Raw genomic sequence first — 21019 nt, 5'->3', positions numbered from 1 at the left:
GTTTTTCTATATTAGTCCTTAAATGAAGAAGTTGTTTATCAATTATTGTGTCTTTTGGTTTAAATGTGAAATGGTCCATACAAGTTTGTGCTTGAACACTTGTTGCCCAGCTGGGAATTCTATTTTAGGGAGTAATAGGGCCTTGAGGAGATACAGTTGAGCTGGACGGTGTGGTTTACTGAGGTCAAGGCTTTGAAAGGTATAGTTGGAGCCTGGATCTAGTCTGATTCCTTTGCTTCCAGACTCTGTCAAAATATAACAATCAGTAGCTTCCCACTCTTGCCACCAAATACCTCACTGTCATGCCTCCCCCACCACGATGGGAAGGCAGTCTCCCTTTAAATCGTGAGTCGAAATAAGCCTTTCCTCCCTTAAATTGTTTATAATCTGTCACATAATGGGGAAAATAACTAATACAATGTGAAGCAAATCTCTCAATTTCTATCTGCTCTTCCATAGACCCACTTGCTTGATCTTAACTAGCTCGTAATATCAATCTTAACTAGCCACTTCAACAATCACAATTTGATGACTTGACTCACTTCCTATGATGTATAGTGGGTTGAATAACACCCCCCCACCAAATGTACAAAATTCCTGGAACCCATGATACGTGATGGAAGACCAGCTTTTGGAGACCTGATAGACAGGAAACTTAGGAGATCCCCCTCCCACAAAATTCTGTAATCTTGTAAAAATTTTGTAAACTTGCAAAACGATTGCTTTTCTGTTCATATCAGTCTAAAATTGGTAGCAAACGGACACAGAAAAGTATTCAGAATTTAGAGATATTACAAGCTCACACAGTCACTAAGAAATCCCAATCAAAGTAAAATGTATTGCCTCCTTGTGCCAGCTTACTGTAACAAGGTGATTGTCATCAGCTTTTGGGATGACAAGTACGAACTGTTTCTTCTTGCCCAACCTTCCTTATGCCTACATAGCAGAACAGAGAGCTACAAGCTGCTTCATGAGGACTCTAAATTCACCTCCGATATCTCCCAGTTGCCTGAGGGTGATTTTCAAACTCCTTCACCAGGTGTTGTAGATGTTCCCAATCCAGTTCCAATTCATCTCTTAGTCCCGCGTCTTACTGAACAAAACGAAAAGGCAAGGGAATAGCTGGATGTGCACACACAGGACTTACCGCTGTATGGGACTGACTTGACTCACGTAGGGGCTGCCTCTTACATTGGCCCAGTACCAGACCCAGGATTTCTTTTTTCACAATAACTAGGAAAGTGTCAAGCACACAGTGGGTGCTCAATAAATGCTTGTGAAGAAAAGAATGACTCTCTCTGACCGCCAAGCAAGCCAGTACTTTAAATAGGAGCAAACACATGGCATCTGACATTTTACATCATACATACATACATACACACACCATAAAACATTTTGTTTCTAAATTGAGAAAACACTATCAGAAAGACTGTAGGCAAAGCTATCAGCCACTGACAGAACTGAATGTGGTAATGAGGAAAAGCATAATTTCCTGTGGTTTGACAATAACGTGACAGGAATAGCTCCTGCTGCTTTGAATAGATTATGAACATAACTGATCCTCTCCATTGGTACTTGAAGCTAAATATGACTTATCCCTCAGCCAATCAGGTACTTTGCTTACTGATACCTCTGAGTACCCATGTTCCTAAATTCCCTGAGAGTTTTTAAAAATCTCTCTCTCTCTCTCTCTCTCTCTCTCTCTCTCTCTCTCTCTCTCTCTCTCTCTCTCTCTCTCTCCAAAAGAGTCTTGCTATGCAAACTTTGCTGGTCTGGATCTCAATTTATGTAGTCGAGGCTGACCTAGATTTGTGGAACTCTTCCTATCTCCAAAGTGCTGAGATTACAGGCATGTACCACCTTACCTCATGTTCAGTGACTGTTTCTATTCCCAACAATTTTACAGTCACATTTGAGACATAAGGTAAACAGAGGAATGATTTAGCAATAAGAAGTGTTTCTCTGGGTAATTCAACATAAAGTGTGTGTTTCTGTGTGTGTGTGAGAGAGAGAGAGATAGAGATAGAAAGTGTGCTGTGTATGTGTGTGTGCTGCGTGTATGCTGTGTATGTGTGTGTATGTGTGAGAGAGAGTGCTGTGTGTGTATGTGTTTGTATGTGTGTGTGTGTGTGTGTGTGTGTGTTGTGTGGGTGTGGAGAGGGTGTTTTCATTCAACTTGGCCTGTTCATACATCATAGACTGATATTCATATACTTTCCTCAATGGCTTCTCTATCGCCTTATCTTTTGAGGCAGGGTCTCTTACTGAACTTTTCTGTTTTGCTGTTTTGGCTAGACTGGATGACCTCCAGAGTTTGCCTCCATATGTTTGTTGGTTTAGAGCACAGAAATGAAGATCAGAGGACAACTTGCAGGAGTGAGTTCTTTCCTTCTACCATATGTGATTAGGGGTTTGAACTACTTTTTTTTTGGTTGTTCAAGACAGGGTGTCTCTGTGGCTTTGGAGGCTGTCCTGGAACTAGCTCTTGTAGACCAGGTTGGTCTCGAACTCACAAAGATCCATCTGCTTCTGCCTCCTGAGTGCTGGTATTAAAGGCATGAGCCACCAAAGCCCGGCTCAGGCTCAATATTCTATTTTATGAATAGCAGACAGTTGCTAGTGGCTAGGTGAGGAAGAAACACATATTGTCAGTCTTGGTGGGAGGCATCTTTACCTTATCCTTGCTCACACTACTGAGGCCACATCACCAGCCTACTTATTTATTTACTTAATTAAGACAGGGTCTCATGTGTCTCAGGCTGACTCCGGTAAGGATGACCCTGAAACTCTGATCCTCCTGCCTCAGTCTCCTGAATTGTGGGATTTAGAAACTCAAGGGAACAATGTCTTTGCATTCTCCACTCAGTTTGTTAATTAATTCTGATTAATGGGAGACGCACAAGGAAAGGGATTTTTACTTATGTCTCTGGAAAATAAAATTTCTCAGCATATAATAGATAATCAGTATATATTGGTAGAGTAGACTAATGATCCATCACTCTGGCTTAATGTGGAGTCTATGTCGCTGGCTGTAAGTGCAGATTCAAATTATCTTAACCAAGGGCAGTTGCAAGTTAGTATTCAAAGCTCTCTAAATATAACCTTTCAAAAGATGTTTTAAAGGTGATGTTTCTAATCTCAGCTCTGGAGAGGTGGAAGCAGAGAGATCCTGAGCTACATATTGGGACCTTGTCTCAAAACAAAACAAAATACTGCAGAGGAGACCCTGGAGCTTACCAGCTCATCCTGGAGCAGCAAATTTAGGAAAAGATGGGAAATGAAAGAGCTTCAAGGGAGATTAAACATGTATGGCCAATATGTAAATTATAGTTGAGAGCATAGAAGAAACTGTGACCACTAGAGTAACTGGCGAAGAGACATATAAATAAACAATATAGAATATTCCAGTGTTCTTTCTCTGCCAACTTCAAGCATTTAGAATTGGCAGAAACAAATAATTGATCCTATGTTAAAAAGAGAGAGAGATAGAGGAACAAAAGGACTAAGGAAATTCTGTACAACTACCTCTTCAAATGTACATGATATTCAGTGAAAGGAGCCTACATCTACTTGAATATTTAAATGACCTTAGGTTTCTTCCACTCTGAAAGGAGTTGATTTGTAAGAAACTTAGAATTTTTTAGGCTAAATGTCATCATTATTTTTCTCCAAGCATCTAATAAACATGATTTCCAGGGTGGTTTTCTTTTTCCTTCTTCCTTCCTTTTTTTTTGAGGGGCTGCCAATGTATTACTGTAGATAGCTTCTGATTATTTTCTTTAAGTTAAACTTGATGTTTCTTTTTTTCATAAAAAAGCACACACACACACACGTAAAAGTCTTGTCTAGAATACTAGTCACATGTTCAAAATCACTCCCAAGGAAGCACATTACATGAAGTCTCCACCAATTAAGGAGCAAAGCTCTAACTAAATAGTAAAGCTCTAATATGTCTCCATTACCATGCAAGATATGTAGACACAGGAGAATTCACAATACACACCCAATAGAAGGAACATGCACAGATGGGTAGTGGTGGCGCATGCCTTTAATCCAAGCACTCAGTAGTCAGAGGCAGGTGGATCTCAGCCTGGTCTACAGAGCTACACAGAGAAACCCTGTCTCAAAAACAAACAAACAAAAAAGTAGCGTGCACAGCTCTGTCTACAGGATTGAGGATAACAAGACCCAGACAACGTGCCTAGAGAGAGAGAAGGCTATACAAGTGCCCAAGAAAAATAAAAACCGATGAATGCAGGTGTCAGTTCTTTCTATATCTCTGTCTGAAGTTTGCAATTGTGCCCCTTTTCACTGCATGCAAATAAAATATAGATGAATCCCCAAATGCTGTGTTTTTTCTCTTACATTACAATGCAATCTACAAATAATTTTTAAAAACATAAAAGTGAGCATGGTGGGGTGAAGGCAAAAACTGGTACTACGGAAAATGAAGCATTTGGTGCTCTCTGTGTTACTGAAAAAACATGTTTTAAATGTACGTGCTTGAGCTAAGAAAGATGCACAATTTTTTAAAGTTTATTTTTTGGCTGTAACACAGTTTGCAAAATGCAATTTTCTTTCTAGTAAGCATGAATAACACTCATACTTTTAGAAATAGAAAAAAAAGAAACTTCTTTTTGTGTCTTGAGCAATTATGCTTCTTGGGGGGAAATAAACAGATTCTTCACATGCATGTATAGGCAACAAAACCTAGCTGTGACTACGAAGGCTGGAAGAAGTCTGGTAAAGCTGACAGAGAGGCTCTGCGCACGTCACACTGTTTGTCTGCCCGCATGCCTTCTTCTTCCATGGGGGCTCAGTCCATTGGCACACACCACCAGAAGGGCGTAGTTCTTCTGAAAACTAAAAGTCCATCTACTATTCCAGTACTTGGGAGGCAGAGGCAGATAGATCTTAATGAGTTTGAGGCCAGCCTGGTTGGTCTACAGAGTGAGTTCCAGGACAGCCATGGCTACACAGAGAAACAAACAAACAAACAAACAAACAAACAAAGTCCATCCACTAGAATATTGGAATCAGCATAGCTAAAATAGTTGAAAATGTAGTGAGATTTGAGAACAGTTCCAATCCAAGGGTATTTCAGTGAGCCTCTTGTTTTCTCTAGTTCTGTTTTACTCATCTTGATTGATTCAAAGTTTATAGAACTGCAGAACTCTGGGACTGGATTTTGTTTTACTTGATTTTATAGACGGAGGTTTTGCTATGTTGCCTCAACAGAACTGACACTTATGTTGATCCTTATTGCTTGTCCTCCCAAGTCCTAGGATTCTAAGTATGAACCACTAGGCCCAGTTCGTCTGCAGTTTACATAAGCTCCTTTGGCCTGATTCCATCTGGGAGGAGACCGGTACAAGATGTGGTAGCAAGGGTCTCTAGTTGAAATGTTCTCTCTCTTTCTCATTAATGTAGTGTCTCCTTTAACATCTCTGAAAACACTGGGGCCCTGAAGTTCTCAGACAGCAGAAACATAAATTCCCATACTGATTCTTAAGTACCTCCAACCTTTCCAAAAGGTTCTGTTTGGAAGGATACAGAATGCTCCATTAAAGAAAGAGCTTAAAATAATAATAGTAATAGTAATAGTAGTAATGATAGTAATGGTAATAATATATAGGCAGCATCTCTCTCTCTCTCTCCTCTCTCTCTCTCTCTCTCTCTCTCTCTCTCTCTCTCTCTCTCTCTCTCTCTCTCTCTCCCACCATCACCACAACAGAATAGCAGCCAATCACCCTCATCTACCCCTATCTAGCATTTTACTTGAATTTCAATATCACACCATATAGGCAGATGTTTCTGACTTTGCGCCCATTTCTCACACCAAGGAGCCAGCATTCAGTCATTTCTAAATTTCTTTCATTTTTATTATTTTAATCAGGGTCCCTTGTGTCCCAGTCTGGCCTCCTCCTATGTAGCCAAGGGTGACTTGAATTTCTGAGCCTCCTGCCTCTACTGCCATGCTAAGTTTATGCAGTATTAGGAACCAAAACTTCATGCATGTTAGGCAATCACTCTACCAATTGAGCCATATCCCCAGCCCCAGATTTCTAATTCTACCTTTTGTCTAATTCTACCCACAACATTTTGTCTTGGTCTTCCTGAGGCAGAATGGGCATCTTTTTCATCACTGACCTTTCTGAATTATTCCTTTCCCTTACCTTTTTAAACCTAGGAAGCCTGGATTGTGTGATTTAAAAAAACTAAACAAAACCCAGTCTTTCATTTTGAATTGTTTAGGAAATGCACACAATAAAAACTTGCACTGGTCTGGTTTCTCTTTGTGGTTTGGACATTTTCCTTGAGCCTATACCCTGCCTTGTAGGTCAGTTAAGCAATGTCAAGGCTACAGTACTGCCACCCGGAGAACCTTTGTGCTGGCTCCTTCTGTCTCCTCTCCATGGGATGAACGAACCATGACCCGACACATCCACCCATCCTGCCCCTGGCAGGCAGATAAAGGCCTGTTCACTTATCGTCTCCTCGATTGTCTAAACCACAGGTCCGTGGTTTCATGTGCATTTCTCAAAGGAAGTGTTGAGCAAAGGAAATCTACTGGGTTTAGTAATGCACAACACCCACCACTCCTCCCCTGCCCCCCACTGCAAACCGGTATTTTCACAAACTAGTTTTAGGGGGAAAGTTCACTGTGGACATTTGCGTGTATATTTTATCCTTGTTGAGATATTGGGTGAGCTACTGATCTTAAATATTGCTGTATTTGGCTTAATAAACCTGCACCCTTCATAAAGAACAGAGCGATTCATCAAGGAGCTTCAAGCACATTCATTTTACTGTTAGAAAATTGATAGCTCATTTTCCCTCTTGGCACATGCTGTTGCTTGGCCAAAACAAGGGCTTTGCTTGTACCCACCAATAATATATGTAACTCAGATGATTGAAGATTAGGGGGGACTCCAGAAAAGACCTCCAAGTCAGCCCATGGTTATCTGCTGGTTTTAAACTTGGCCCAGATTTCACCGGTCCTGCATTTGCCATCTAAGCGCAAGCATTCCTTATTTCACCAAGTTCAAATCATTCTCTAATGATAAATGCATTTGCTTTTAAAAAGCTCATTTTAAATATTGAGCTTCAATGGCAAGCCAGCCATTAGATGAGGACAAATTCTAAATTCCTGTCTAAAGCATATACTAAAATGTGGGCTTTATTTTGATCTCACAGGATTGCCCTAAATTTGCTTGCTGGATACAAGGTAATTAGTCCACCAAGTTCATTTTGATACCCAAGTAAATGTGCTGAACCATCTTTTTTATTTTCTTGAGTGATATGCAATAGATTCAACATTGACTTATTAAAACCCATAAACAGCTCCAAGTAACTGTAATCTTCCCAGGCAGACCATTCCCCACATTCATTCCATAGCCCCCTTCTTCCAACAGTAGAGGCTGCTCCATTGCAAATATTTGAATTATGTCTTTCATGTAACCTATGAGGGAACCCCCCCAATTATTTGCTGTAGACAAGGTATTTCACATACCCGAGTGCTATGATGTCAACGCTGCTTATGTTTGTCATGTCTATGTCCCAGTGACCAAGAGGCAGGCACTTTTGCAAAGGTTTTCGAGCCCATTCAACTGCTCCTTCCAGATACCAGACAGACACGGCCAGCCAGGTTTTAAAACTTTTTATTTGCATATTAAAAAAATTGTGCATTCCAATAATTAAAATCATTTGAACAAAAAAATGGCACTCTGATCAAACTGCATTTTACATCCTGCAGGACACCTTGGACCATCTTGAATTTTCCTCTATAATTCACCACCTCCCACCCAGCTTTTTCTTTCACCAACATGCAAGTTCTTTTCCCTCCCTGCCTGCCAGACCGACAGATGGGTGGGAGAGGCAGGGGAGGCCTTCCTGGTCAGTAGTTCTGATTCTTTGATGTGAAAGGGGCAGCACAGTCATTTAAACTTGATCCAACCTCTTTGCATCTTACAAAGTTAAACAGCTAAAAGAAGTAAAATAAGAAGGCAATGCTTGTGGAATGTACAGTGCATATTGGCGGCGCTCGCCTCATTACGATTCGCCAGCTTGCTTCTCCTGTTCAATTGCTGGAGGAAAAAAAAAAAGAAGAGATAGAGGCTCAGAACACTCTATAAAACGATATTTTCACTTAAAAGCGTTTTTTTCAAATCATAAAAATTCTAGAAGGCTACATAGGTTGTTACGTGAGAAAGTCAAATTAAAGTACAGTTATTCAATAAATGTATTTGCATGATATGTCGTGTGAAATATTCCCGCATTAAATCACTAAAGCCCGGCGTTTGTTGGCTGCAAAACAGTTTTTAATTAACCTTTGCAGGCCACATTCATCATCATCAAACCGTTGGCTCCTCCCCCGCACCCCCCATCCTCTCCGCTGCCCCTCCCTTCCTCCTCCCGCCGCTGCTCCCGCTCCCGCCCAGCCTGTTCTGAAGATGGGTGGGGGCGAACAGCTTACTTTCTTTTGAAGGCAGAGGATTTTTCTCTTGCGTTTCTGTCTTCTTCAATTTCGACTTATCGAATTTCTCGATCTCAGCCATATCGGGTTTGTCAGACATGGTTGCCGGAAAGAGCTGCAGGTACAAAGCCAAGACCGAGGCTAAGAAAGAGCCACCCGCCCTCGCCTCTCCCAGCTCAGAAAGCACCTTCTCCCACCCGATCTAGAGGTTCCAGTCTGAAATCCTACTTCCTCCCCCTCCTTCCCTCTTTCGTTCCTGGCTAAAGACCTTCCTCTTTGTAAAGTGGGGGGAAAAATCTTCCCCCTTGCTGTCCCCAATGTGAACAATCAAAGAAGGTGGCTCTCAAAGGTATTTTCATACAATGAAATTCATCATTGCGGGATGTTAACTGCCGTGTTGAAAAATAAAAATCGGGATAGAACGAAGCCACTTCCAGCTTCAGGGGGAAAAGTTGAATAAAACTCTTATCTACATTTTCTAGATGGGCTTGCTCCCCAAAAGATGCCAGGCGGCCCAGCTTTCTCCTCTGCACAAAGGCCACAAAAGCCGGAGCTGCAGCGGGCAGCCGCCGACCACCGCCCTACTCGCTTCCTCTCCTTGCTCTAGCCCAACAATGCAGCCGAGGCACACAATGCTGCCACGCCACTTCTCGCAAATACATCCTGATCAGCATGCAGGGGCCATTCGACATTCCTGTGCAAGGATTTCCCAATTTTCAGGCCTGGCTAGGGTAAGCCTGCCAGATAACAGCCCTCGAAGCCATCAGGCGTTGGAGCATTAGAACAAAGGATCTATTTCTGATTAATTACAGCTTCCGAGGCAAGGGAAAATGCTTTTGGGTGTGAGGATCGAGGAGAGAAAATAATTCCCCTTGAAACGGCGCAGCGAAATGCCCGATTTTTTAATTTTTTTTTTTAACCACCGAGTTCTCTTTCCCATTACTCAGCATCTGGAAGAGTTTAGCATCCCCCCCCCCAAAAAAAAACCTGGCCTAGGAGTACCCCTTGGATTCGCTCTAATGATAAGGAGGATTAGGGGCAAGCGCCTGCCTTGGACAGGCAGGGAAGCGGAGGACAGAAGGAAGGGGCCCTGGGGCTCACCGAGCGAGGCGCACGAACAAGGAGAGTCGGATCTGCTCAGAGGACGCCGCCGATTGTCGGGAGGGGCGCGGCGAGCGCCGCTATATGCGCGCTCCTATGTAAATGAGGTGATGTCACTCACAGTCCCGCTTAACTCCTTCGCGCCGCGTCTCCGGAAAGGCGTTCGGAGGCCTGTTGGACCCCCACCCCCACCCCACCCCATCCACCAGGGCCCTCTAACCACGTCGATGGCGGAAATAGAAAAAGAACAAACGCCTTCAAAATGCTTTACCCCCTTTGACGTCTATTTTATTATAATGAACTTTTCCAACAGTCGCCCAAATCTGTTCTTAAGCTTTAATGCACGATAACTAAGGTGCCTTGGTGGCACCTAAGGGAACAGGCATTCCTTTACTTAGATACTAGCTTTGTCTGCAGCCGACGTCCCCAAGATAGGGTGCGGTGTCCCTCACACAAGGGCTGCTGGGGTCCGATTCCTATGACTCAGCTCTCAGACCAGTGGACCGCACTCGCCCCTCCCGGCCCTCTTTGTCTTCCTCGCCTGTCTTGCCCCTTGAATTGAGAGGGCTATAAAGGATCCCTGCGTGATTTTTTTTTAAAGAAAAGTTTCGGCATTGTAGCATCTATTTTGTTTGCTCTAATTTTCGTGAGCACTCAAGTCATACAACTAATATTTGCTCAGGGTATGGTAATTGGGAGTTTTATGGAGTACACAGCCTCCCCCTTAACAATTAAGTCAAATTCAACTTCTGCTATTGAGCGACAATGAGGGTGTTAATTTCCTTTTTCTTGTTTTCACCAATTAAAAGTGGTTGCTAATGAGAGCCAAGGATTTCAGGGGATCACATTTCTTTATCTCTACTATCTGAAGATTGAAACAAGCGCGAACTCGGTTTTGAGGGGAAGGTTTCGGCAATGCATGTGGACGATTCAGGTAGAGAGGTGTGGGTTTCAAAATGGCACCTGAGTCGGTGAGTACCAGGGACCCACTTGCTACTAAAAAGTAATTACAGGTACCGAGCTTGTGCCTTCAAGTGGCAGATGATAGGAGGAAGCTACATAGGTTATGAAAAGACATCGGAGGGATTATTTCTGAGGCACAGAGCACTGCAAAATATTCCTTCTCCTTTTCTGTGCCCTGCGGGGGAGGGGGGACGTTTCCAGAAAGCCTTTGCTAAGCGTTTTTTTTTAGGATAGTGGCTTTGCCTCTCTGTGGGAATGAGTCAAAAGTTATAGGGACCCTAAAATGCCACGGCTGGAGCAGCTTGGACTTCCCCATTTCTTCATCTACTTCCCTTTTACTGGGGAGGAAGGAGATGGGGGTAGACAGGGGAAGGTGACCCCTCTGGTTCCCCAGTTAATGTTCTGCTTGGGTGGCTGCCTTCCTGCCCTACGACTGGGCCCTGGACCTGTTTGAGCATGCATCAGATGTCACCTCTCTGGTAACACATGCCCTCCCTCCCCATGTTCAATGCAGCGAGTCCGCTGCATTGTTGAAACACAGAAAAGATCTTGCAGGGTACATTCCTGGCCTCTTCTGCTGGCAGCTGCAGTAACACAGACACCATTTCTGTGGGTTTTTTTTTAATTCCGTTTCCCCTCATTCAGCTGTCGTTGGAATTTCTGGTCTTTCCTCTCCCTGTCTTCCTATGACAAAGGAATGCCAGAGCCTTAGGCTTGCCGCCTCTTCGTCTTAGGAAAGGTTAGCCTTTACAGAAGTCATCTTGCCAGAGGAGATGGAAGAGTGGAGTCTGTAAACATCTGGAATTTCCTACTTTGGTAACAGGGAAGCAGGCAGCTGTTGTTTGTAGCTGTTGATGGAAAAAAAAGCGGGTGGGTGGTTAGAGAGGGAAGCAACTTGCTGTGTGTGGGGCAGAACAAGAGAGTGCGTGTGCTGTAAATGGACTTGACTGGCCCACCGGACCCAGACGGCAAAATCGAAAGGGAAGGGTGCTACAGGGAAAATGAAATGCAAATGAAAGGAATGGTCTTAAAAGTGGTGCGCTCCTCCTGTCAATCACTCTTTTCTTAGCCCTCCTTTGTAAAGTGGACAAATGACAATAACTAAGTTATTGGAGTTGTGGGAAGATCAAGTTCTTGGGACAAAGCTTTACAATGGCAAGCACTTTGTCCTGTTATTTAAAATGGAAAGTTGAGAAGAAAAGAAAATAATAAATGTTTTAGCGTTTGCAATTAACAAAAACCTCAAGTGATTCGATATTACTTCTCTTATAAAGGGACACTTACATATTTCATTGCTTCTCTAATAAATTACCAGTAAAATGAGATATTTTGTTGTTTTATAGCAAATAAAAAGAACTCCATGGCTGGGGACCTAACTCAGTTGGCAGAGCACTTGCCTAGCATGCACCAAGCTCTAGGTTCAATCTCTGGTATGACATAAACCAGGTATGGAATGACAGGCCTGAAACCTCAGAATTTGGGAGGTAGAGGAAAGAGGATCAGAGATTTCAGGTAATCCATAGTGAGTTTAAGGCCAGCCTGGGTTGTAAAGCAGTGTGTTCTTTGATACCTCGAAGATAGTATTTGCTCAATAAAACATGCTGGCACTGCTTCAGTTGATTCTCAGTTCTTGAACTCAGTTCCTGAACCGATTACTCCAATAACTGTGTTTACATCTCAGACAGTTGAATCTTCTTAGTATTAATGTTCCAGATGTCAGGGATAATTGCTGCTTCGGGGAAGGGAGCATTTATAAGTAGGTTAGCATATGCTGGGCACAATGGCCACTGAGGTGGGAGTTTTCAATTCCAATTAAAGTGACAAAGACATGGAGAGGCAGAAAAGATTACTTTCAAAGGCACTGGTCACTTCAGCTGCAGGGTGCATTCTGACCCGGGGACTCTCCAGCGAAAGACAAGCAAAGTGACCACCTGGCAACTGCCTTGCCTCTCTCAACCCACAGGCCATGGCACCCTGTGAGACATGTACCAACAAGGGGGCCCCTGTCCAAGCCCCATGCCCCACAGAACCAGGAAGTAGTAGTGTGAGCAGACGCTTTGTTTTCTTTTGATTTCCAGTGTGAGCCTGGGCCAAAACTGTGTCTATTTTCAGTGATGGAGAAACATCCACTGAAGTCTGAGCTCATAAAAAAACGAGTCCTACAATTGTGAACATTTTTTAGTTGGGGGCAGAGCACTAATCAGAAGGGGGAAAAGGAGGAGGCTTACAGCAGACTGCCTGCGGCAAGGCTTTCAGCTGCTTGCTTTCAAACCCCGGTCCTTTTGTCTAGGTTCAGGGCCTCCTACCATCTGCCCCACCTGCCTGCAGCAGCCCACACTCCCCTGGGGTTCCTACAATTGCCACCTTTCCTTTAAACTCTCTCCCTCAGCTGACCCGGCTCCCAGTACCCTAGAGAATCTAAATCCCCTTGAACAGCCCCCCTGGGGGGAGGGGAGGCCCTGGTAAGAGCGAGAAGAAAGGACAAAGGAGGGAAGGGATTTTCAGATTCTAGTCCTAGCCTGATTTTGTACCTCCGTGAAGCCTTTGAGAGTAGGAGTCAATTCTCATCCTCGGCAGTGGGTACTGACTTCCTCATTTTACTACAAAAGAAACTGAAGCTCATAGGATTTAAGCAACTTTGCCTGAATCAGGCATCCAGTTATATAAGTCGATGCCTTTCCCTTGACGCCCACTCCTGCCACTGGGTTCAGTGAAAGAGATTTTTCTCCAGCGTTTTCCACTATTCTCATCCATGGCAGCTCCGCGTTGTGACTCCCGTGAGATGGAACAAAGGGCTCCCCCTGCCAGCGTGAGAAAAATGAGCAGAGGAAAACCGGCAAGCACAGACTGAACCAAGAAGCCTCAGTGCATTTGTAGCATTGCTAATTGCCCCGTCCTCTTTATTGATCTGATTGAACTTCTGTGTCTGCTTCATTCTGCAGCTTGAGTTTGCCTCTACAACATCCCCTCCAAGCGGTTACTCAGCCTCCAACTAGCCAGGCGAGCCGGTTCAAAAGTGCAGTCTTTTGAGTCTTGCTGTGAGTCGTTCGGTTTGGCAAGGGACTTGCATAGGAGGAAAGACAGTGGCAGGAAGTGTTGTTGAGAGGCAGGTAGGGACCAGGCTGAAGAATAATTAATACTGCTTATGAACACGACAGCAGTAGTAATAATATGATGCAATTATATGTCATATAATAATATATAAAAATATATAAATTATCATATACTAAATATATACAAAATAATAATGATATAATAAGAGCAGCAGCAAGAGCCAGCATTTTCTGGGTGTCTGCTTTATCCTGGGATCTCTCCCTGCAGTATCCCTCAAGACCTCCTTAGACGCCCATTATTTCCTTCACTTTGTAGATGAAGGAGTTGTGGAGAAATTAAGTAACCTACTAGGCCAAGATCGCAAGGCAAAACCTAGTGATGTGGGTGAAATTCAGAGAAGCTATCTTAGAAACGGCCTCAACTTTAAATGCTACATTTTTCTAGCATTCTAAGGTCTTCAGGCTGGCTTTGTAGACTAGCTAGGACTAAAGCTATATCCTTTCTCAATAGGGCCTTCAACTTAACATACTTAAGACTTTTGTATAGGGCTCAGGAGTAGCACATCATTAGGGCATATACTTAGCATGAACAAAAGCCTGGGTTTAGTCCTCAGCACCACAAAATAAAAACAAAAATAACCCACTTTAAAATATAGGTACGTAGGCTGGAGAGAGGGCTCAGCAGTTAGAAGCACTGGCAGTTCTTCTAGAAGACCAGGTTTAATTACCATGGCCACATGTTGACTCAGAACTATCTGTAAGGCCAGTCCCAGGGGTTCTGACACCCTTTTCTGGCTTCTGGCTTCTGTGGGTACCAGGCACACATGTGGTGCACAGACATACTTGAAATTTAAAGAGCAAAAGTATAGACACAATAAGCTCACAGTGGCGTCACGTGCCTGTGATTCCAGCTGTTGGGAATGGAGGCAAGATCATACATTCAAGGTCATGTTCAGCAATGGGTGTTAAATTTTTGTTTTGCCTTTTTTGTTATTGTTGTTTTCTCATGGTGCTGTGATTCCAAGCCAGGACCTTACACATGCTAGGCAAGCTCTCTACCACTAAACCTTTAGCCCCGGCAACCTTTTTCTATGAAATATAATTCCCAAGGCTGACACATTCAGCAATGTGCTTTCCTTGCAAGCATAAGGACATGAGTTCAAGTCTCAAAGCCCACCTAAAATGCTAGGTATGGTGCTTACATGTAATCCCAGCAGTGGGGAGGTGGAGATAGGCAGATCACTGGGGTGTATTGGTTAGCCAGCCTATTCTGCTTTATATATTTCAGGCCAGTGAGAGACCCTGCTTTAAAAAAAAATCAGTAACAACAACAACTACAACCAAACAAAAATCAAGGTAGACAGTGCAGCCAAAAGTTATCCCTTGAACACCCACAGATACATGTACCTGCATCTGCACACACACACACACACACACACACACACACACACACACACACACACACGAAATATAATTCCTATATTACTAACAGAAGGTGGTTAATGGGTTTATGATGAGGAAACCAAGGGCAATCAGTAGACAGCTGCTTCAGATTTGAAGGAAATGCTGAAAAAGGCATTATCTTGCTCACGGCTGGGTTTCTGGGTCTGGGTCTGTGTGTTTGACTGGGCCCTGCACAGAAAGGCCTGATGCATAGTACTGTACTGCCACCATCTTGAAATTCTTCATGATCTCCCACAAAAGTCCCACATGTTCCTTCTTCAGAGTCTCCTACATTAGGAAGCCAATCCTACCCTTTCAGATTACAGAGTCCTGTTTGTCTCCACTGCCTTACACTATATCTAGGATGGGCCTGTGTACTCCTTTGCTCCTTCTTTTGCCCCTAGTGACCTGGCCATAGCCACTAGTGCCACCCAGCTGTAGAAACATCCTATTCTTTTTCAGTTCAACATATAGTAGTGATTTGCAAAAGGATTATTTAGGAAATACATTTGAAAGCACAAGAAAAACCAGGCTTCTTAAATTAAGCACAGTGAAGTCCAAACATACAGTGAATTGACTGTCACAACTTTAGAGGTTACATGGTGTTGGTGTCCTTACTCACTTCCAGCCTACTTGGGAGAAGTGCAGGACTGCAACTCTTCGGTAGAGCTGGTGGCAGCAATGCCACCACTGGAGAAATTCTTCATCCTTATCTTTTTATTTTCCTCTCCTATTGAGGTCCAGCCTTGCTAACCAGGGGTTGAGTCGCACTTGTACATAGCATCCAACACATGTGCAAGGATATGTAAAGACATGCACACACAAATCCATACACATGCACACACAGTCACACACTCACTCATACACACACGCACTTGAACACACACCCTCTTCTCTGGGAAATCCTGGTCTTTTGATGTCTCTGAGAAAGGAACTTCTCTCCATGACCTCCACTTGTTCTTCTGGGAGGTTCTTGTCTCATCATGACCATTCCGATTGTCAGCTTTGGAAGTTTTGGGGGCCACCACACCTTTCACCCATTCTCTACTATGGTAACAGCCAGGCTGTGTGCACAAGACAGCTCATTCGGCCTTTCCCCTCTATTCAACGCGTCAGTCTGCCTCATTACCCTTGAAACTGGTGACCTAAGCAGTCACTACTAGTCCCTAGGGTTTGTATAGTGTGCACATACAAGCTGTCTTCCTTTTGCTGTGTCATTTTTTCCTATCTAAAGAGGACCCACAGCTTTCAGCTGGTCTGTTCATGGACATTGACTGGCATGTATGGCTAATGAGAGAGTAAACCTTTCCTAGCATCTGGACCCCATCTCTGATTTTCTCTGATCTCTGCCCTTACTTCCCATTGACTTTATATCAAAAGTAGAAAGTATAAACATGAATCCTACCCATTGTAAGGGAAATTAGCAAGAACATACCATTTGAGTTTCTATGCCATTTTGTTATGTGCCAGTTAGAGCCAGGCCTATATGATCTGACTTGGTAAAGATGATATGAGCAATTGAAGTCAACAGACACAATAGTTCCTAAATTTCACCTCAGCTCATAGGTTAGACTAACGGTTTAAAATTAAAATTAGTCTTCAAATGTTAAACACTGACTTGCCATATGATGTCAGGCATGATGACAAATACCTATAATCCTTGTGCTCAGGAGGTAAAGATAGGAGGGTCTCAAGTTTGAAGTCATCCTTGATTACACACTGATTTCAAGGGACCAGTATAAATAATGTATTTGACTCTGTCTCAAATAAATGGAGCTGGTGATAACGCTAATTATAGAAGCAAGGCCCTGTGTTCCATTTCCAGTGTCACAAAAAAGGGATATAGTGCTAGCTAAACCATACCTCAACATAGAAGAACCTGGAAAACATTATGCAGTGTGAAAAAAGTTAGTTACATAGACCACATATTGTCTGATTCTGTTTCTATTAAACACCCAGACTAGATAAATCCAGAGACAATATGTGTAACAGTGGTTGCCAGGAGCTAAGTGTTTAGAAGAATGGGGAATGACCTTCTAGTGGATACAGAGCTCACTTTGGGAGCGATAAAAATGGTTTAGACCTGGGTAGAGGTGGTGCTTTCCAACATGGGAAGTACACTTAATGGCAGCTGTGTACTTCAAACTGGTCTGCTGTTACATAATACTACATACAAAAAATGCTAGGTGCAAAAATGTTACGAGCAACAAAAAAGAGCACTAAAAAGGAGGCAACCCAGAAACAACCTTCAGGATATAGGTTTCTGTGGCTTCCACTTCGAGACAGAGAAACAACCATTGGGGATTGAGTTGGTTAAGATCATGGTGTGGTACCTACTGGATACTGAATGTATATCAGTCATATGAAAGAGAAGTGGCTTCGTACAGAGGGGAAATTGAAGAAAGCACAGTGCATTCTCACTCTTGTGCACAAAAGTGCTCAAACTGCTAGGGAAAAGAGAGATAGCCCATGAAAATGGGTAAGAAGTACTATGTGTCAAGACAGAGCTGGTGCTTCAGTTTTATCCTTATCATATTGTTTTGTGAATGTGCGCACACACAAACCAGTGCATAGGTGGAGGTCAGAGGACAGGTTCCATCACTTGAGGCATCAGGCTTGGTGGCAAGTATTTTTACCCACGGAGCCATCTTGCCCCTCTGCCACTTGGTTTCTTTCACCTTTAGTGTCTGCAGCTTTTTCAGTCTGGCTTCTGAGGGTCATTAGGCCCGGTTTGCCATTTGCTTATAACACAAACCATGATCGGAATTACCAGACTATGTACAAAATCATCTGGAATCATTTCAAACTTACAGAACAGCCTTAAAAATAACTAATGATAGTATGTGTATTCTTCACCTAGGACCTCCAATTTTTAATATTTTCCTGTTTGACATCGCCAGCCATTTTATCTACCTACCTGCCCGTGTATTTTTTAAATCTCTTTGAGAATAAGTTGTGACTATGAAACCTTTCACCACTCCACATCCCAGCCCTCGATGTGTGTTTACTAACAATAGAGGAATTCCACAGCATAGACACTGGTATGATTATCTATGCCAGGAAATTATCTGTGCTACCATACTGTGATCTAATCTACAGACATACTCAAATTTTGTCTGATAATGTCCTCCCAACAATTTTTGTCTGGTCCAGACTCCAATCCAGGATCATGCATAACATTTCATTACCATATCTTGTTGACATCTTTTAATCTGGAACTTCCTTGGCCTCTCTTGATTTTCCATGGCACTGCTATTTTTGATAACAGGACAGCTGCTTTGTGGAATTGCTTTTGAGTTAGGCTTAATAGATGTTTCCTCGTGATTAAATGTGTGTGCTTTCTTTGGGGTCAGGAGTACTGCATGAGGGATGTTGCACTTTTAATGTCTCTGTTTCCTACATGATGCTTGTCAGTTCCAAGAGGATTCATTATAAGCTCCACAGTGGCGAAATATTTTCCCCACCATGCACCAATACCAATGAGACCTTGTGTGGGAGTGAAGGCTACTCCAAGACAGCACCTTACAAAGACTCTACTATAATTGGACAACATTCCAGTGTTCTCCAAAAGAGAAAGTATTCAAAGGTGAAACGTGGCAAAATTGACTCTGAAAATATGTTTACAAAATGTACTCATAATAACCACTCTCATGAGACTTTTCTTTTCCAAATCAGCATTTGAGTAATGGTGTTGTTGAAGACCTTTTCAGACAAGACTAAAAGCAACAGCAGGATCAGCTGGGGACAAAATGATCTCATTTATCTTAAAAGTAGACCACAAAGTCTATTGCTATAGCTCAGCATAGAGTCGCTCCTCAGCATAGCATGTCGCATGGCCTTACTGCAACAATACAAAGGAGGAAGAAGAAGTAGAAGGACAGGAAGAGGAGGAGGAAGAGCAGGAGGAGGAAGGACAGGAAGAGGAGGAGGGGGAAGGACAGGAAGAGGAGGAGCTTGGAAGATGCTCTTCCTTTGTTCTTTTCTTCCCACCTGCAGATTTTATATATTCAAAGGGTCTTCCAGTAACCTGACATCTAACAGGTGTTCGGAAACATCATTTTTAGCTGGGGAGATTCAGCTCGAATTTTTTCCTCTATTCTGATAGGGAAAGTAGACTCAGTAGTTTGGGAAATCTTGGCCAAGAAGAACTAGGCTCATTTAGGAAACCTGGTAGAAGCCAGGGCTTTTGAATTGTCCTGATGACTACTGGGGGTAGGTGATGGGTGGAGACAAGAAGCTTACCAGACAGCGGGTCTACTCAGTAAGGAAGCTCCAAGTTCAGAGAAAGACCCTCCTGTAGGATTAAAGTGGAGAGCAATTGAGGAAACTACACTCAACCATCAACTTCTGACTTCCACGTGCACATGTGTGCAAGCCCTCTACCCCCACAAAGATGTAGGTGTGTGTATGTGTGTAGCACATGTACCACATGTGGAGGTCAGGGATTACAACTTTCAGGGTTAGTTGTTCCAGACTCAGGTGGTCAGGCTTTGGCACCAAGCATCTTTGCTCCCTCACTGGCCTAGGACAAGAGAATCTCAAGAACTATTAACAGTTTGCTTCTGGGAAAAGGGAGTGGTGATTCCACTTATAAAACTGAACATTTGCAGCAGAAACACATTATTACTCTTATATTGATTTAAAATATTAGTTTTACATTTAACCTTCATCTTTCATGCATTTAAAAACATTTTTCCCGATCACGAGACTGTCCACAAAACGCACCCAAAAGTAGTTGGCTAGGCCCGTGAATGTAACAGAATGTGACCCTGGTGCTTGGGGTGTACTAAGAAAATACCTTTGGAAGGAAGTGAAAGACACCGCCCAGATGCCCAACCCAAGGAGGGGGACTTCCTGATTTTTTGCAAGTAAAGGAACTTGTGTTCTTACAGGACAGGAAAACGGTTTTTGTCATATCTGTAGCTCTGAACAATCCTAAAGTAAATGAACTGTCGGACCACTGTGCATATGACTCCATTCTGGAATGCATCTTTGGTACCCACTCTTTAAGCCATCTAGACCCCATTCAGACATCCTAATTTCATCAGCTACTCCTTAGATAACTTCCTGTAAAATGGAGCCCAATGTTTCATTTGCTGAACCGCTTCCTCTTTTCAGTGAGGTGGGGAACCTGTTCCTGGGGTCGCGTTGTGTGTGTGTGTGTGTGTGTGTGTGTGTGTGTGTGTGTGTGTGTGTACTCCGTGAGGGCTTTCTCGAAGTAGAAGCACCAGACCAGGCTGCACCACTGTATGAGGACACATTCATCTGAGTATTTGGTTTTGTTCATTTTTCATTAGTTTGTTTCTGTTAACTCATTCTTGTCCCGTGGCCCACAAAACCAGAGAAGGGTGTCTGTAGGCAGCCAGCATCTCAAATATAAGTAAGGAAATGAGGCATATGTAAGTGATTTGTACAAGGACTCTGGGCAAGCAATGAGGCCAGAAATAGGTCCCAAGCTCAGTAGAAGGGTTCTGGGCTGGTGCCTCCCCCCCAGGCAAGGGGCTGCGGTTTCCTTGGTTTCATCATCTCGAAGCCAGCCTTCTCAGTCAGCCGTTTATGTAGAAGGAAGTTTCCACAGACTTCTAGGCCTCCCCCAAGTAGGTGCCAAGAGGGTGCTAAAGAACGGTGCTGTAAGGGCGGGACTCATGTGGTGGAGGGGAGGAGAGAAGGCTGAAAAAACAAGTGAGGCACCAGGGAAGGGTGCCATTTTCCCTCCCCACCTCTGACCCATAATTCCCTGCTTCCCTGTCTTATACAGCCGGATGGCATGGAGGATGAAAGGAAGCTCCTGGGTTCCAAGAGAGAAGCATAATCTTAGCCTTGCTGCACTTCTGAACTCCTCGTGGTCTTATTCTGCAAAGTATTCCCAAGTGGCCCGCTATGTACCAGACAAGGTGATTACAGGCCAAGTTGCTTCCTTTCCTTGTGGACTCCTATAGTCTCTTTGACTGAGGTAAATTTAATAAAACAAAATACACCCGTT

At 43.3% G+C, this 21019-nt stretch overlaps 1 protein-coding gene and 1 long non-coding RNA gene across 3 annotated transcripts; one reads left to right on the top strand and one right to left on the bottom strand.

Annotated features, from left to right (window-relative positions):
• Positions 1–7645: 7645 nt before the first annotated feature.
• Positions 7646–20870, bottom strand: Tmsb4x (thymosin beta 4 X-linked). Of its 2 annotated transcripts, XM_040744044.1 has the most exons (4): positions 20866–20870; positions 16062–16066; positions 8477–8591; positions 7646–8087 (listed from the first exon to the last, which is right to left on the bottom strand). In XM_040744044.1, exons 3-4 carry the CDS (start codon positions 8574–8576, stop codon positions 8053–8055), a joined length of 135 nt encoding a protein of 44 aa, XP_040599978.1. In that variant the 5' UTR covers positions 8577–8591; positions 16062–16066; positions 20866–20870; the 3' UTR covers positions 7646–8052. The 2 variants fall into 2 exon arrangements, with proteins under 2 accessions (XP_040599978.1, XP_005074240.1); XM_005074183.4 differs by lacking the exons at positions 16062–16066; positions 20866–20870 and adding an exon at positions 9578–9688.
• Positions 10045–21019, top strand: LOC121139954. The gene is made up of 2 exons (XR_005876736.1): positions 10045–10548; positions 20795–21019. It is a non-coding gene; the product is annotated as an uncharacterized LOC121139954 (long non-coding RNA).

The sequence above is a fragment of the Mesocricetus auratus genome, unplaced genomic scaffold, assembly GCF_017639785.1.
Source record: "Mesocricetus auratus isolate SY011 unplaced genomic scaffold, BCM_Maur_2.0 Super-Scaffold_100003, whole genome shotgun sequence".
Taxonomy (NCBI): Eukaryota; Metazoa; Chordata; class Mammalia; order Rodentia; family Cricetidae; genus Mesocricetus; species Mesocricetus auratus.
This window is presented reverse-complemented; position numbering and strand designations above follow the sequence as displayed.